This window comes from Oenanthe melanoleuca, chromosome 5, assembly GCF_029582105.1.
Source record: "Oenanthe melanoleuca isolate GR-GAL-2019-014 chromosome 5, OMel1.0, whole genome shotgun sequence".
Lineage (NCBI taxonomy): Eukaryota > Metazoa > Chordata > Aves > Passeriformes > Muscicapidae > Oenanthe > Oenanthe melanoleuca.
The window spans coordinates 39122020-39138563 of NC_079339.1; the positions used below are offsets into that span (position 1 = coordinate 39122020).

General features: G+C 39.8%; 1 protein-coding gene across 2 annotated transcripts in view; it reads left to right on the forward strand.

Moving 5' to 3' along the window:
- Positions 1-15144, forward strand: part of GPATCH2L (G-patch domain containing 2 like) — a 45282-nt gene extending 30138 nt beyond the window's left edge. For both annotated transcript variants that reach the window (XM_056492422.1, XM_056492423.1), the window contains exon 11: positions 1441-15144. In XM_056492422.1, the coding sequence (XP_056348397.1) occupies positions 1441-1613 (173 nt within the window). In that variant the 3' untranslated portion in view covers positions 1614-15144. The remainder of the gene's footprint in view (positions 1-1440) is intronic.
- The last annotated feature ends 1400 nt before the right edge of the window (positions 15145-16544 follow it).

Consider the following 16544-nt stretch of genomic DNA (forward strand, 5'->3'; position numbering starts at 1 on the left):
AAATAGATTTTTGTCAGCCTTGGCATGTGTTCACACATAGCTTGTAAAAAAGATGACAGTTAGCAGCCTGTGAAACTGCTTACTGGCGAACAGTCTGAGGAGTAGCAATTTGGTGAATTTTCCCTCTCCTGTTCTTGCTATTTATTCACTGTTGTCATACCCAGAAACAAGAAGCCAGTTTCAGTCCTTTTCTTTTTATAAGGAAAGATGGAGAGCCTGAGTGGGGAGGCTGCTAGCAAAGAGCATATAGTTTATTTAGTATTGGTGGTGATTGTGAGTTTAAAGACTGACTTAGCTGTTGGAGTTTTTTTCACGTTTCATATGACCTTGAGATGGAAGAAGATGATGGGCTGGATGTAAAATTGCAAGGTACTTTTATCAGCTGTGTTGTAGCTATATGGGAATGACTCACTGTTTTGGATGTACAGAAGCAGCATTGTTGGGGTTCCAGATCTACTGAGTGTGGAACCTCAAATGAACCAATTTTTATTTAAACTTCAAAGCAATCTGTTCTGTAGTTGAGGCTTGCTGTGGCCTCTTTATCCTTCATCCACTACAGAACAGCAGATGCAACTTGTAATTAAAACATACAAACAGCTATTATCTATTGTGGGACTACAATAAAGAATATGTTTTATATTGAAGTAGTTATTAAAAAAATTCTACTTTCCCCAAAGACTCCTATGGCAATTACACTCATTTACCTGGCCCTGTTCTGCTTGTGAGGATTGAGTGATCCAGGATACTGAGAATTGGAGTAAACTCTCATATCTCTAGGTTTTTGGCAATCCTTCTGGAAATTTGGGTGACTATGGGTTGAGCTATGGATCTGCAAATCTCTCTCGCTCTTATAGCCTGTCTCATTTTGAAGCAGTGAGAATGGATGTCAACCTAGTTTGGCAAGTAGTTTCTTGTCATAATATGCTGATGTACCCTTTTGGATATATGTGGAGGTTCATGGTACTGCCCTTACTGGGTGAGAAGAGGTATGTTTTACTCTTTAGGTGAGCTAAGCAACCTGAAATTTGCCATACCTTCAGAGACTTTGAAAGTCTCAAGTAGAGAATTAATTGAGTCTTTGCAAGGAGTCCAAGTTATTTTAAGATGAGTGATTGTGAATTGATTCACTTTAAATATGGGACAGCTAAAACTTTTGATTTTCAACAGGAGCTCTGACTAAGGGAACTAACTAGTTAGTGGACTGGGAATTTGGAGTTTTGAATGTGTGATTCATTAGAGCAAAATTGTTAATGCTATCGAGAACCTCTATTTCAAAGGAATTTGGATGGAGAACTTTTGGAAATTCCATAAATAATATCTTCATAAATAAAATTATATATATGAGGGGTTTGCCATGAAGTCAGTTGTTCTAACTTTTTTTTTATTGCCCTTTCTTACTATCTTCCTCTGTTCCCCCTTTCCTGCAATTTTATATTCCAGCAACTTTATCTGTCCACATGGATGCAGCAGAATCAGAGCTACCAGCAACACCATCCTTGAGATCCCAGAACTCTGAGTGGACTAGGAAAACACCAGCAGCTGAGAAATCTACTATTGCTGCCTCCAGTAACTTTTTTAAAATGCCACCAGAGAAGAGCCCTGGATACAGCTAAAAGGAAGCATTGCAACTCTAAAAGCTTGCTGGATTTTGGAAGTGTTTGATTCTGGTGTTTGTCTGCACCAAACATCCTGTTTGGCAGTAGTGCTATCTCCAGTATTGGTGCGTGATGCCTGCCATCATCCAGGCTGGTCTGTGTGCCTCACACACCTAAGTCATGTTTGTGTATCTATGCTTAAGAAAAGGTAATCAGTGTTGGGACTGCAGTGGCTTTTAGAAATTTTCCTGCTATCACTGTATTTATTATGAATTCATCTCTTTCCCTGATTACAGCTCACATGTAATGGGTCATGTACAGATTCTTCTGGTTTTCAGATCTTTTTTTGCCCCCTGGACATGTTGCTTGTTTGTGTATTTGGCATTTTCAGGGTGAAAGTCCCACTGCTATTCAGGGAGGCAGGAGTCTCCCTTTGCTTGCTTCCAGGCCAAAGGGATTTCTTGGGTGGGGAATGAGGAGGGAATACTAACACATTGAAACATGGAACCTGAATCCTGTATTAGCAGAATGTTTTCTGGCCATGTGCTAATGGACTCAAATCACATTGCTTCTGGCAAAGCAAATACGGTGCTTGTCCACGTAGAAATTGCCATCAGCTCACTGGCAGCATTGTCCATTAGACCTTTTCCTTCTCCCTTGTTCTGAATGTCTTCAGTCTTTCTTGTGTATTGCATGTTCATTCCTAAAGCTCCTACTGGATAAGGATTTGGGAGAACTACTTGGACATAAATATGCAAGCTGGTGTCCTGGATAGAAACCTGGACTCTTGAATGTTGTTGCAGTATGGTAGAAAATTATACAAAACATCCATATCTTAGCATATAAATTAAAATATATCTGTTAGTGTTTTTAAAGGATGCTTGTTGAAGTTAACATGCCATTGAACAAAAAAGCCATTTGAAGTGTCACCTGAGTTCAGAGCATTATGGGTATAGATCAAACTCCTTCTGTATTATGCTTTCTCTCCCTTCAAAAGTATTGTCTGCTGTACCTAGTGGAGGTGTCTCCACATGCTGATGATTGCACATTACACTGCAGTGTACACTAAAGAGATTCTCTTCATAGAACTTCCACTTGGTCTGCTGTTACCTTCTGTGTTGCACAATATATGGACAGGGATTTTTCCCTCACTTTAATAACTCTGGAGCTTATCTTGTTTTCAGAATATGTACCTGTATAGCATGTGCCAAGGAAAAGGTGGCCTCACAACTTCTTAAGCCCTTTAAAAATGGGATCTATTTGTATGAATGGAACTTTTTGCTTTCCTCATGTGGCGCTTTCAGACAGGAGCATTTAAACTTGTAAAATCAATTTTGATTGTGGCGGTGCATCTAGCACTCTTAAACACATAACAAAATTTGTGTGATTTTAGTGATTTTGCAGTGTTCTGCTCTCTTATGAGTCAAATGACTGAGGGACAGATTTGAGTGGGGGACTAGGAAGCAGTGATTTATGTGTATTAAAATAGGAAATGGTCATAATATACACAAAACAGAAACTAAATTACTTGCTAAATCATGATTGACAAATATGGTTAGTTATACTACATGCACACTGTGTCTGATCCCCTAATACCTACTTATTCTTGGGGAGACATCCAAATTGGATTTATATTTCGCAGCACAAGCAAACTGTCAGATCTGTCACTATAAATCCTTCTCAAAACTATTTTTTTCTTTTCTCTTTTTTTTTTTTTTTTTTTATTTGGGTGGTATATTTTAAAAGTAATAAGAACAGGAAATTCCTTTTTACCTTAATGAAGGAATACAGTAGTCCTTTTAGAATACAGGACAAGCTGTAACAGTTTGTGAAGGAAGAAGTATTCCTGTTTTTAAAGTTGTCATGGCTTTGTCTTATTTGCAGCTATTTTGAACAATGGTGCCTAAGGGGTAACACAGCAATTTTCAGCACTGAAGGGCTTGTAATCTAAAACATCTGAAGAGAAGGTAAACCTGAAGAGTAGTAGCTTGACTATCTAGTACTCATGAATACAGTGAATGGGAAAGGTGGCCACGTTCTCCTGACAACTTGCAGATAAAATTTAGAGTTTGAAGCCTTGTAATCCACACTGCATGCTGCTCTGATGATAGGGAGGGTTCCCTAAAAGAGCATTTGTGAAATTGAGTGATTTAATCTGGAGTATCCTCCACAACCTCTCTTAGTCTGAGTCTATTCAACAGAGTTACTCAGATTATTGATCATTCAGCTAAAATTTTATATTTTAGCCATTGTATTCCCTTTAAAAATCAATTGTGATATATCTTGCTACACTCTGAGTATTGTCTACAGTAGTTTTTTCCTCTTCTGTGATTTCAGGATGCTTTAAAATCTTTTCCAAGAAAGATGTTAGGGAATCAAGAGCCTCCATCTCATTGTGGTGGTGGAGGGGTGGGTTGCAGTGCTTCATGTGATTTTTCTCTGGGGGCAGGCAAAGAGAATTGATCAGATTATCCTATTGAGGTCAGTTGCAGTGTTACCTGGTTAAGCCCTTACTTAGGTTGTAAGCTCCTAGGAGGTATTTCTTGCCTTTAAAGGCTGATTGTACCTGTGGCAGTACCGAAGAGCAGCTGTGGCAGATCTTGTCTTGACAAGCAAGCCATACTTCCTGCTAGGGCAACTTTCTGGAAGTTCCAGGAGACTCCAATTATTTCAGCTGCCCTGTCTTTCCTATTTCTAGGTTAGAATCCATTTACAAGTCAGTCAGATTCTCAACCAAATTTGATTCTCCTGAGTGGTAGGCAAGCTAAATGGATCATGTATCTTGTTACTCCAGGGTATTTAACAAAATATATCTTCAGACTTCAGTAACTTGATACTTAATATCTACAGCATTCTTAGATGAATAAAATAAGTCCATTTTTTGCCTCTTTTTTTCATCTAAGGCAGATTTCTTAGAATGAACTCTGTTGCACAGTACTCAGTGTGAAGGATGCTGCTTCCCATGTAGATTACTTGAGTAGAAAGGAGTAATAACATGGCTTGATTTGGTAGCTGTGCTTCTGTGAAGGTGGTCCAGTATGTGATTATTGCTTCAAAGATACACAGCTCACTCATTTTCCACTTTTTGTCCATTAGGACTCCCCAGTTTCAGTTTTGTCTTCTCTCCAGTTGTGTTTCTCTTTGTCCTTATGGGAGACTTCAACTTTGCAGACAGGAACAGGGAATACCATACTGCTGTGACAAGCAAGTCTGGGAAGTCCCTGAAGTAGATTGAAGATAACTTGTAGTCACAAGTACTCAGTGAGCCAACTAGGAATGATTCCCTCCTAAACCTGTTGTTTATTAATGAAGAAGGACTTTTGAGAGATATGATGGTAGGTGCCTGCCTTTGACACAGAATCATGAAATGGGTAATTTTAAAATTTTTGATGTAATGAGGAAAACAGTCAGTAAAGTTGCTACCCTGAATTTCAACAGAGCTAATTTTAGGTGACGCAGCAAGCTTGTTACTAGCAGGCTGTTCCTTGAGTGCTGGTCAGTTTTTAGCAATCACCTTTTAAAAGCACGAGAGCAGATGATCTCTCTGTGTTGAAAGTCAAACAAGCCATGCAGAAGACCACCTTAGCTGAACAAGGAATTCCTCTTGAATCTCAGGAAGAGAAGGAGATTGTGTGACCTCTGGAAGCAAGGTCAAGTTTCACAGAAAAATTCCAGAGCCTTAGTTCACATATGCAGGGAGAAGATATGAAAGACCAAATCTTAATTAGAGTTGAAACTGGCCAGTGTTGTGTCAGATAAGCAAGGCTTTTTGAAGTACATAAATAGCAAGAGGAGGTCTAAGGAAAATACTGGAATGATATTTGTTGTAGATGATCACCTGACAAATTGGATTGAAGAAAAAGTGGGGGCATTCAGTACATTTTTTTGTCTTGGTCTCTTCTAATACTGACAGATCTTGGGCTGCCCTGTCTTCTGATTTGGAGGACTGTTACTGTGGGAATAGTAACTTTCTGTTTGTGTACATGAAGACCATAAGGGACCAGTTGAATGTAAGTCTGTGAGGCCCAGTGGGATTCATCCCAGAGTACTGAAGGAGCTGGTGGTTGTTGTAGCATGACCTCTCTCAGTCCCTACCAAAGGTTTGGGAGTCTGGGAAAGATCCATGCTTACTAGAAACTATTCAACATTATACCAGTTTACAAGAAGTGCATGAAGCAAGACCCAAGAAACACAGACATGCTAGTCTAGCCCTAGTACCTGGAAAAATTATAGAGGAGATCATACTAGGGGCTGCTGAAGGCATTTCAAGTCCTTAAAATCATAGAATCATAGAATATTCTGAGTTGGAAGGGACCCACAGGGATCATCAAGTCCAACAAAAAAGGTCTAGTGGGTGATGTGATGGTTGGCAGCTGTCTTAGGCATAGTGACCATGAAATGTTAGAGTTTTCAATACTGAGTGAAGTAAGGAAGGGCACCAGCAGAACTTCCACTATGGACTTCCAGTGGGCAGACTTTGACCTGTTTAGGAGATTGACAGAATCCCTTGGGAGTCAGACCCGAAGGGCAGAGGAATCTGGGAAGGCTGGATATGCTTTAAAAGGGATTTCTTAAATATATTCAGTAGCAGCACCATCTTAGTCCTGCTTTGGATGCTCTCTAATAGCTTTACATTCTTCCTATATTGTGACACCCCAAACTACACATGGGACTCAAGGTGAGATTGCACCAGTGTAGGGCAGAGCAGGATAATCCCCTCCTCTACTAGATCATGATGAAATTTTAAATCAGAGCAAATAATAAACAGTAAGTTGGTGAAAGACCTGGAAGGCATTATGTGGGAAGTGGTGAAGGAATTTGGTTTTGTCTGGTTTTGAGAAAAGAGACTGCTCCCTACAGTTTCCTGAGGGGTGAAGTGGAAAGAGAGGCACTGGTCTCTTTTCCCTGGTATCTAGTCACAGGGCATATGAAAAAGGTTAAAAGCTGTGCCAAGGGACATTCAGACATGGCATTAGGAAACACTTCTATACCAAGAGGATGGTTAACCACTGGAGCAGGCTTCCTACAGAGATGGTTGATGCCCCAAGCCTGCTGGGGTTTAAGAGACATTTGGACAATGCCCTTACTTTAATTTCTGTTCAGTCCTGAAATGATCAGTCGCACTAGTTATTAATTTTAGGTTGAACTATTTTGTTTTAATCATAACTTCATGATGTTATTGTCTTTCCATTCCTCCAATCTGTCCAAGTCCCTCTTGGTAGTATCCCCACCCTCCAGCATATCAGTGGCTCTCTTTCTCAACGTGCCATTATTTCTGATCTTGTTGAGAGTATGTTCTGTCTTTTTCCACCAGGTCACTAATGATGTCTGAACACTATTAATCCCAGTATTGTCTTCTAAGGCATGCTTTTCATAAATGGCTGTCATGCAGATTTCAAACCATTGATTGCTTAGCCTGGCCAGCTTCTCTCTGATCTTTCTTACTGGATGCTATCCAGTCCATACCTCCCCATCTGGCTCTAAGGGTGCTATGAGAGACTGCATCAAGAGGCTTACTGAAGTCAGTGGAGACATCATTCACTGCCCTCTATGCCTCCTCAGAGCCTGTTGTTCCATCACAGAAGACAGGTTCATAGGCTTGATTTTCCATTATTTAATCTGTCCGTTCCTAGTCACCTCTTTGTCCTCTGGACACCTAGAAATGGCTTCCAAAACTTGCTTCATAAAGCTACAGGGGACTGAAGTAGGGCTGACTAGCCTATGACTCCACCAATACTCCTTCCTGTCTTTTTAGATAGGTGATGTATATATACATACCCCTTCTTGTCTCTGGGGACCTCATGCAATTGCAAAAGTTTTTCATAGATGGCAGTGACCAATCTCAAAATGATATACTTCTGTGTATAGGGAGAAGATGGACATTCTGTGAAAGAGAAGTCAAGAGCTGAGGGAAGCACATTTTCTAGTTGTTCTTTTCACATTTCCAGTAGTTCCAGTGAGCTCTAGAGCTCTTAATGCCCAGTTTGGTAGGTACTGGAGAAGACTGAATTAAAAGAGTGTAGTTTCTGTCCTGATGGATTTATGATTTTAAGGTACAGTAATGGGTGAAGAAAGCAGCAAAACAGAAGCTGGAGAGAAGCTTGTTAGAGGCTGGGACTAGTGCTACTGAATGATAGATTAGCTTTGTGATTGTGGTATGCAGAGGTGTGTCTTGCCAGCTTCATTCTTGGATAATGACATTGAGTAGGTTAGTGCTGTCCTTCAAACTGTAGATGCTCTTGCTATTATTTTGTGGATGTTGCAGAGACTTGCTTAGTGGGCAGAGGATGAGAAGGGAAATTGTAAGAAGGGCAGCAAGAAGCATGATGGAGTGCCTCTTTTATTGTAACCCCTTCTGCACTGAAGAAGGAATATGCTACAAACAACAGTATGTGTGCCTAGATATTGAAAAGAAATTATGTCAAATGGATAAGAACTTAACTTTATTGTCTTGAGGAACAGTTTGTAACCAGGGAACTTTTCAGTGAAGCAAAAGTGAAGGATACTGCATTTGTTCAGAATATGTATTTTAATAGTTTCTCAGGAGACTATCCAAGGAAGATGAACTTCTGTTCTCATTGTGGTACTTCATTACTGTGTCTTTGTTTCCTGTATTCTGTTCCAGTTTGTGTTTTGTGACTGTGACATCCTTTTGTACCATCAAATGCAGGAAAGATACTTTACAGTAATACTTTTTAAGGCAGAAAGCATAAGGGGACACTTGCTATACAGGAGGTAAAACAAGATTATTTTAGGCCATTAAATTTACCCAGTACAAGGCTTGAACTCAGCACAGAGGGCATAATGTCTTAATTATACCAAAGCATCTCATTTTTAAAGAAAGTAAATAGTGCCACAGGCAAGTGCAGGGAGACTAAACTGGCACCAGTGCCTGGAGACCCACGTGTGGCTGTGCCTCAGTCACTTGACATACAATACAGATTTACATTGTAGAGACAGAAGGAACTTTCAACATCCTTCTCAACTTTAATGTGGCTAGAATGCCTTCCCAATTGGCAGTCTGTGAGTCTGGTGAATTGAAAAGAAGTGCTCACTGGCATGCTGTGTGAAGAGAATTCTTGTACCAACTTAAAAATTGGTAAAACTGGAAAGTGGACTGGTACAGCCTGTTATATCAGAGAAGGATGCAAAATATATATACTTGCAGACAATATTCAGGAAAAGTGTTGTTGAGCCCTGTGTGTTATGAGCTAGAGTATTCAGTGTGCTAAAGCAGAGATGCCAGTACTACAAGGATGATCAGGGTTGTGCAAAGCTGCCCTCTTGTCCAAGTAACCTCTGAAGGAAATGGGATGAACAGCATGAGAAAGGCTGTACTGTGTCAGGCCAAAGGTTTGTTTGGATAGTCTGTCTCTCACAGTGACCTGGTTTGGATACCTGGGGGGTACTGTAAAGATGAAGCAGTAATATAGTGATATTTTTTTTTGTGTTCCCTTAGCCCAGTATCCTGCCTCAGAAAGATGTACAAACTTTCTTCAAGACTGGGGAAAAAATTTTTGAACTTCTGGTTATAGTATTTATCCTACAACTGGATTTAAATATATTTTTACAAGGACACATCCTGATGATGAAAACATCAAGTAAGGATTAGCATATATTTGTTTGTAATGAGTTTTCTTATTAATTACCCTCTTTATAAGTAAATAACATCTTCTCTTGGATTTTTTTTTTCCTTAATAGCAACATCCTGACATTGTTTCTTATAATGCTTTTTTTTCCCCAGCAAGGTTGAAAAGTTTCCTTCTTTACAATGAGGCTTCTTTGACGTGTATTTGTATGCCCAGTCAACAAGTCCTATGTAATCCACTAACCCATATAAATCATTTTTCATAAGCTTCATACTGTAAAACTTGTCATTTAACCTTTAATTGTGCTCCTGCATGAAAATCCCCTATTCCACATCTGTATACATTCAATTCTAGTGTCTACATTTGAAGTATTCTTACTTTATATTAATATTCAGAGTTACAGAGTAACTGTAAGAGTCACTTATGGTACTCCTTATAGAGTGTTCTAATATTGCTATTCAGGCTTCATATACTCATATATCCAAATATGCTGCTAGTCTGCTGCCCACATACTGCTGTAACACTACCATAGGAGGTGATATTCAGGCAGTTGAGTCTGAACCTAAAGTTCTTACCACTGCTTTTCAATGTACAAAGTCCTAGAAAGTAAGAAATTTTCTTTAAACTCAAAAATTTCTTGCATTTCCTTTAGCACTATTATAGCACAGTTTTGTACCAATCATATTTATAATTTGAAATATTTAAGAGCTCAGTCTGTTTCGTTTTATCAGAAGAGCATCAGAGGTGTCATGCCTGTGTGGTAGAAAACCTTTTATGACATTGGAAATACTAAGTAATAAACCATCTTTTGTCTTGCAGATGGGCATAAAAATTAACTTGGAGCTAAAGCCTAGGTTGCCTAGATTGCCTAGATTTGTGCATGTGAGATTTCATTGATGGAGGCATTTCTAAGAGGGCCATGATCAGAGTCTGGTCTGGCTTGACCAAAGCCCTTGGGCACTACTGAAGTCCTTGAATTTTCCCTCAGGAGTTGACAACACCAGATAGTGAGCCAAAGGTACCATCAGTTGCATTTTAACTTCTTCCTCCTGTCAAAGAGGGTTCTTCTAGAGATAGCCCACAAACAGCTCTACTCAAAGTCTGTGAAGAGCTAAGTTGTGCATGTCCCAAATATTTTATGAGGTCATAAGATTTAGCTGTTTGATAGGGGTTGGACTCTGGGTTCTTGGGACTCTATTTTAAGGATAACATGTAAATAAGAAAGATTCCTGCTTGTATCCCTCTGTTTTAAATAAGATGTCTATTCTCTGAATGAGAATCTGTGTTCTGATTATAGAAACTGGAAATAAATCAATATATGAAAGAAGTGTTTTATCTGATATGAAGTGAACTGAGTTGACAGTGGGGAAGAGAGGTTCCACTGACATCTGACTAGATTTACAGTATTGGGCTCTCCATTAGTCTGCAAACTTCCTTGACCGTTCCTGTAAGTAGAAAGTATAAACTGTAATCTGAAGGTCTCTAGGGAGTTACTATGCTTTTCTTGCTTTGAATTGCAAACTTGAGTGAAGGACTTGAGGTAATTTATCATGTCTGTTCTTTGGAGTTTTTTTTGTAATGATTTTGTTTCCCAGTTTGCCAGGACATTGTCTCTAGACAAGTGAGATGCTCCCTGTTTGGAATTTGAAACAATTCCAGAGTTTCTTAAATAGCCTTTCATTTCTAAGCCACTGCTTCAGATCTGCCCAGTCCCAAATGGGATTTCATTTAAATGAGCAGGTCAGTTTCAATTGATAGTTTAATGGATATCAATTCATTTTGCCAACACTAACATCCTTTTAAGATAGACTGGCATCATTGGTTTTTACCATGATAACAGTGACTTCAAAGATCAAATGAACAGAGGACTTAGAATTCTTTTTGCCTTAGAATTTTTTTTGTGTCCCAGTATTAATAGTTATGCATATTTGTGGTAGGAACAACAGAGGAATCCCTTTACCTTAACTGTTCCAATGAATAAACTGTAAAAATTAGTTCCAAAGTGGACTGAATGTTTTTAAACAAAAAGATCAAGAGCCTTTGGAAATGGCTTCAAGTTTTTAACTCCATGTTGGGAGAAGAAGGCTATTCAATTTTTAAAAGTGATTATTTTCCTTTCTCATCTACAGGCTGCACCTGTGAGAATTGGCAAGTGTTCCCAGTGAAATGTGCTGATTTTTGTTAGGTATGAGGAGTTGGAACAAGGAGCAATAGGTTTTTTTATGGGAAGGGCTCAGATTTGGCAAACTGTTGGTAATGTCAAAAATTGCCGTGTCTAAAAATTAGCTGTTTCAGTCTTACACCTACTTGCAATTTTGTAATTTTAAAATTTTGAGTAATGAAGCATTTCATCTACTAATTGGATTAATTTCTATTTCAAAAGGAAAAGCTGAATGGTGGGGTTTTTTTACATGTCCTTAATTTTATGTCCCAGGGCTAAGAATTTTCTCAGTTCAGCTTGAGTAACTGGTGGCAAGTTTGATAACAGTGCTGACTGTGATGGTATTTTTCAATTTTGATATTTTTCAAACCATTTCTTCATGCTTTTCCAGCTCATAAAAATCAACTGAAACTACAGATGAATACAAGTAGATTTCCTATGTATTAATGGAGAACTTCTCACATGTTAATAAAAGACTGTTTCAAATCTGGGATACAAATTTTGTTCTCAACTGGCATAGAGCAATTTCCCAGTAATAACAGATACTTAGTTTTTCAATGAAATATAGTATAGGGTTTCAAAGTGGTAAACTACATTAAGTTAATTCATTTTTATTGGGGGAGTGACAGGGAGGTGTTTAGATATGAGAACGTGAGCAGATCTTAGGAGTTGCTGCAATAGGGCAAATGTAGCAAACAGAGTTTTCAAAACACACTTTAAAAATTGTACCTGGAGGTTGGAGAATTGTACCTAAAGATTGGAGAAATCTTCCTCTGAGAAGTGCCATAACTCACAGACTGCCTGCAGGTGCAGTGATGGCAGACTAGTGGTTCTGATAAACTGATAATGCCAGCACTGACACCAATGTTTCCCTGGTATTTTGACACCAGCTTCCTGAGAGGTTCACCAGTGTTGCCTTAGGGATCTTCATCCTGCTTCACAACATAGTTTTTAAGTGCTTGGACTCACCTAGCCCTCCTCCATGGGGAAACACATTCCCGTTTTGAGCCAGACACCTACTGCTGAATGTTGCATGGTGAGTGAAAGAAGTCCTGTGTTTTCTTTCTTGGCTGCCCAGTGAAACAGCAAGGGGAGCTTTTGCCAATCTTTTATCCCTTGCTGGTTCTTGACATGCAGGGTTTGATTGCTGGGTGGGGAGAAGGGCTGTGAGGTGTGGCTGTTGTCCTGCACTCAAACAGTGCAGGGGCTACCTGGGCAAGGTGACATTTCACCCCCCTCCCTACTCTGATAGGCTGCATGACTCTAAACCATGGGCTTCATCTGCTTGGATATGTATTCAGACATTTAAACAAGAATCATCTTCAGCACCCCCACCCACCCCTCAAGTAGCAAATAAAACAAATCAGAAGATTTGTGCTCTGATGACAAGGCTGCAATTTGAGTGGCCCATGTTGCTGTAACCAGTGCCCTTCTGCATGGACAGTGCAATGCAATAAAGCACTTGCATGATTTTTTGTTGGGTTTGAGGGTTGTGTGTCTCAGCCTGTCCATCTCCCCCTTTCACACAAGCTTCCTGCCTTAGTGTAGGACAGCTGAGACTCTCTGAATGTACAGCTGCTGGCTTGGATTTTTTTTCTTCCCCTTACTTAGGCTGACTTCAAGCCTTATTTACTGCACAGCATCCAGACTCCACTCTGAAGAGGAAAGAAGTAATTTCCTTGTTAGTGTCATCAGGGTACCTCCTGCTATGACAGCTTAGAATGTTAATGAATTTCTGTGCTGAGCATTTGGGTGTTATCATCACTTGTGTTGCATAAATGAGGAATTTGGGACTGAAGCAAAACCCAGGAGTTATCTCTGAATTTGAGGGGCCTGAGATGAGATACGCAGACACTGGCAATTTTCAGGGACTGACTTTGTACCCTTTTGTAGGTTCAAATCACATTTCCTACAAACTTCCTTAGCAGCTATAAGTGCTCAGAGCTTCTGCACATCCAGCCCCAATTACTGATAAGGTGAGGAGCATTGTCCATATTGCTGAAGTCTTTCCATGGCTTCTCAGCTGACAGAGAGATGGCAGCAGGCAGGATCTCTCCAGGGCTGGTGGTCAGTCACTTTCATCATGAGAACCTGGACAGCCTCCTGCTTTGTCCTTTCTGTCATTGGGTCTGACTCCCTTGTGCTCATCTCCTTCAGTTCCTGCCCTTCACCTCTCTGGAGACATGCCTTCTATGCTCTGTATAAAGTTAGAGTCTCAAAAATAAACAGTGTAATCATTTGATTTAGCATTATTATAAAGTGTATGGACCAAGGGACAATTTAGGATGGCAGGAAAGGGATTTCTTCCCTTTTGAGTATTTTAATCTGTAACCAGATATATGTGTATCTGTGCATATATATTATTTATTTTTGAGCTAGGACTTCTTGGTGTGTATTCACTTTGTATTGGAGTTTCCTTACAAAGGTATTTTAATTTCCCCAAATATGTTTTGTCTCTGGAAATACTATGATTCCTGGATTTGAAAGGAATTGAAAGAGCAGCCCCAAATGCATAGTATCCTAAAGAATCTGCTGAGAATCTGCTATGCTGCTTTGTCTGCTACACCTCCAGAAAGAGGAATAGGTAGGTGAAAACTTGCTATGGAACAATCACACTTCCTAAATTTTTACCTGAACATCATAGGATGAATGTCTTGCAGTGATACTTCAAGTATTGTCCTCTTGATTCTTTTCTCTAAACCACAGAGTAATGATTATCTAGTGAAGTAAACCTGACTGTTGTTTAGCAAATGATAGGCTGCCTTCTAATGCCCAATTCAGCAAAGTTTTAAAGTATCAGAAGTCTTAATGTTTAGTTTGGGAAGAATGCCCTTAGAACCAGAATCAATCATCTGACTGTGCTGTATTGGGAAAAAAGAGAAGGGTACAAAGAGAAAATGGTACTATTGTCTTTATTATCCTCAGTCTTGTTCTGTTCTCTCCATGGACTCTTGGTTTACATCTTCTAGAGAAATTAGCACATGTTTAAAAAAAACCAAAAAGACAAACACAAACAACCTCCCTCTACAAGCTTTCTTGTGTGTGTTTGTTAGATGTGGGTTGGCAGGCTCTGTTTGCAGCTGAATACCCATTTTCTCATGTAAACAGATTCTATTAAGCTGAAACATGAAAATCAGAATGTTTGAATTTCCATTAATACCATTTTGGGACTAGACAGATAGCTGCAATTGTGATTTTCTTATCCTTGCAGTGAAGTACTGCAGTCCACATCATTCCTTGCTCACACATTACACCTCACACCTGTGCTAAGTGGGCATTTTCTGAGCAAAGTGCATTGTTTGCTCAACAGAAGCATAAAAGATGACACATGTTATGTTGCTGTATACCTTACCTTCTCTCTGCTAATCGCTATGGATAAAGTGATGATGATGCATGGTACCATATGACTCAGAAACAATTTTGCTGAAAGCCACAAATTTATTTCAGGTAAGTTACATCCCACGTCTGTGTATACTTAAATGTGTTTATTTGTTTCTGGGAAGAACCCAAATGCTTGTCACAAATAACTGGCAACTGAAAGCATCAGAACTGGTCTATTTAGAATATGTCTGCTCTCTGTCATTCTGCAAGCACCTCAAGTGTTTAGGATATGGATGAGTACGACTTCTACTGCTTGTCACTGAACTACTGCTGGTAATTGAAAATTGGAATACAGTGTTCCCTGGAGAGTTCATCATGGAGCTCAAGAGGTTAATATGTAGTTATGTGATGATACTATAATTTTATATGCATCTGCAGATACTGCTAATAGACATTAAAGTGGGCATTTACATCCTTATTATGGGTCAGTACTTGATGTCATAATAAAAAAGTCACATCAGAAAAGTACAGGGTAAAAATCTGATTATGCACATTTTGGAATGTAAATGGCTTTAAAATTCAAATTGTCACCTGGTGGGAGGATCAGGAAGGAGTCAGAACAAGGGCAAAGGGGCAAAGCTGTGAGACACAAGGGGCAAGATAAAGGAGGAAGAAAAGACAGTCAGGAGTAGGCTTTTGCTTGGCTAGTTTATATCCATATGAATACTATACCCCATTACTTAAGCCCTTCATGTCATCTCATTAAACATAAGCTTGAGTGAAAGGTGGACTTTGTAATGGGGTGTGAAGGTCAGTAAACTCCAGATCTTCTGTCTTTCCAGAGTTCAAATCTGCTCAGTGCTGTAAAGGCTAAAACATCATGTGAGTTAATGCAGGGTGTTCATTTGGAAAGCAACATCAAAGCTAATAAAGTTTTCAAGGCAAGACAACAGCTGAAACTCTTTCATAAGCCTGCCCTAAGTACATACACAAGTAACACTGCAACTACTGGCCCCAGAACGTGAGGAGGGGAGGGTACTGAGGAGACAGACTTTGAATTCTGAAGGGCTGTCTAGCTCAAAATCCGTGGAGAAGTACCATGAGGACTAGAGCAGGGTGTATGATGCATGTGCAGCTGGATACATCAGGGTACAGTGAGGCCGGGTGCAGATGCACTCAAAGGGTTTCCAACATCACCTTGAGTGTCTGTAGGAGCTGAAATGTAGAAATTTGGAAATTTCTATTTCTGCACTACTTTTTAATCAAATCACATTCTAAAACACCCTAAAAAGTCTGCAGTTGACTGAAATTTCAGGGATTTTGTTTTCGTTGGAAGTACAGGATGCAAGGCCATGAAGTGAAGTAAACAGTTTATGACTGATGGAAGGAAAAGCCTTATCCTTCCATCTCCACTGCATTGTTTCTGCATCCTTGGCTGTAAGCTCCTGCTGCTTACCTTTCCCTCCTTTGACTCCTCTGAGCCACTTCAACCACTTAAACCTGATTTCTGCTGGTTTTGTCAGTTGGTTTGGCTTGATTTATGTGCATGAAGAGTGCTGGGGGCAGCCCAAGGCATGATGGCAGGACTGGGACTGGGGAGTTGGGTGGGCTGGCAGAAGGTCCTGGCAATAATGGTTTGAATGAGGGAGACACACAACTGGCAAGCACCAAGGTTTTAACTTTGACTCAACTGTTTACAGGTCTGTGCCCACCACCCCATGGTCTCCAGGGATCCAGCAGCTCATAGGAAATCCACACAGTGCAAGGCTGCAAGAGGGGCTTTGAGGGGGTTCTAAAGCCACATGGCCAAAAACTGCATATGCCTCTTCTCCCAGATGCTCCTTAAGGGTTTTAACACTCTTTAGTTGAGAAGGGACA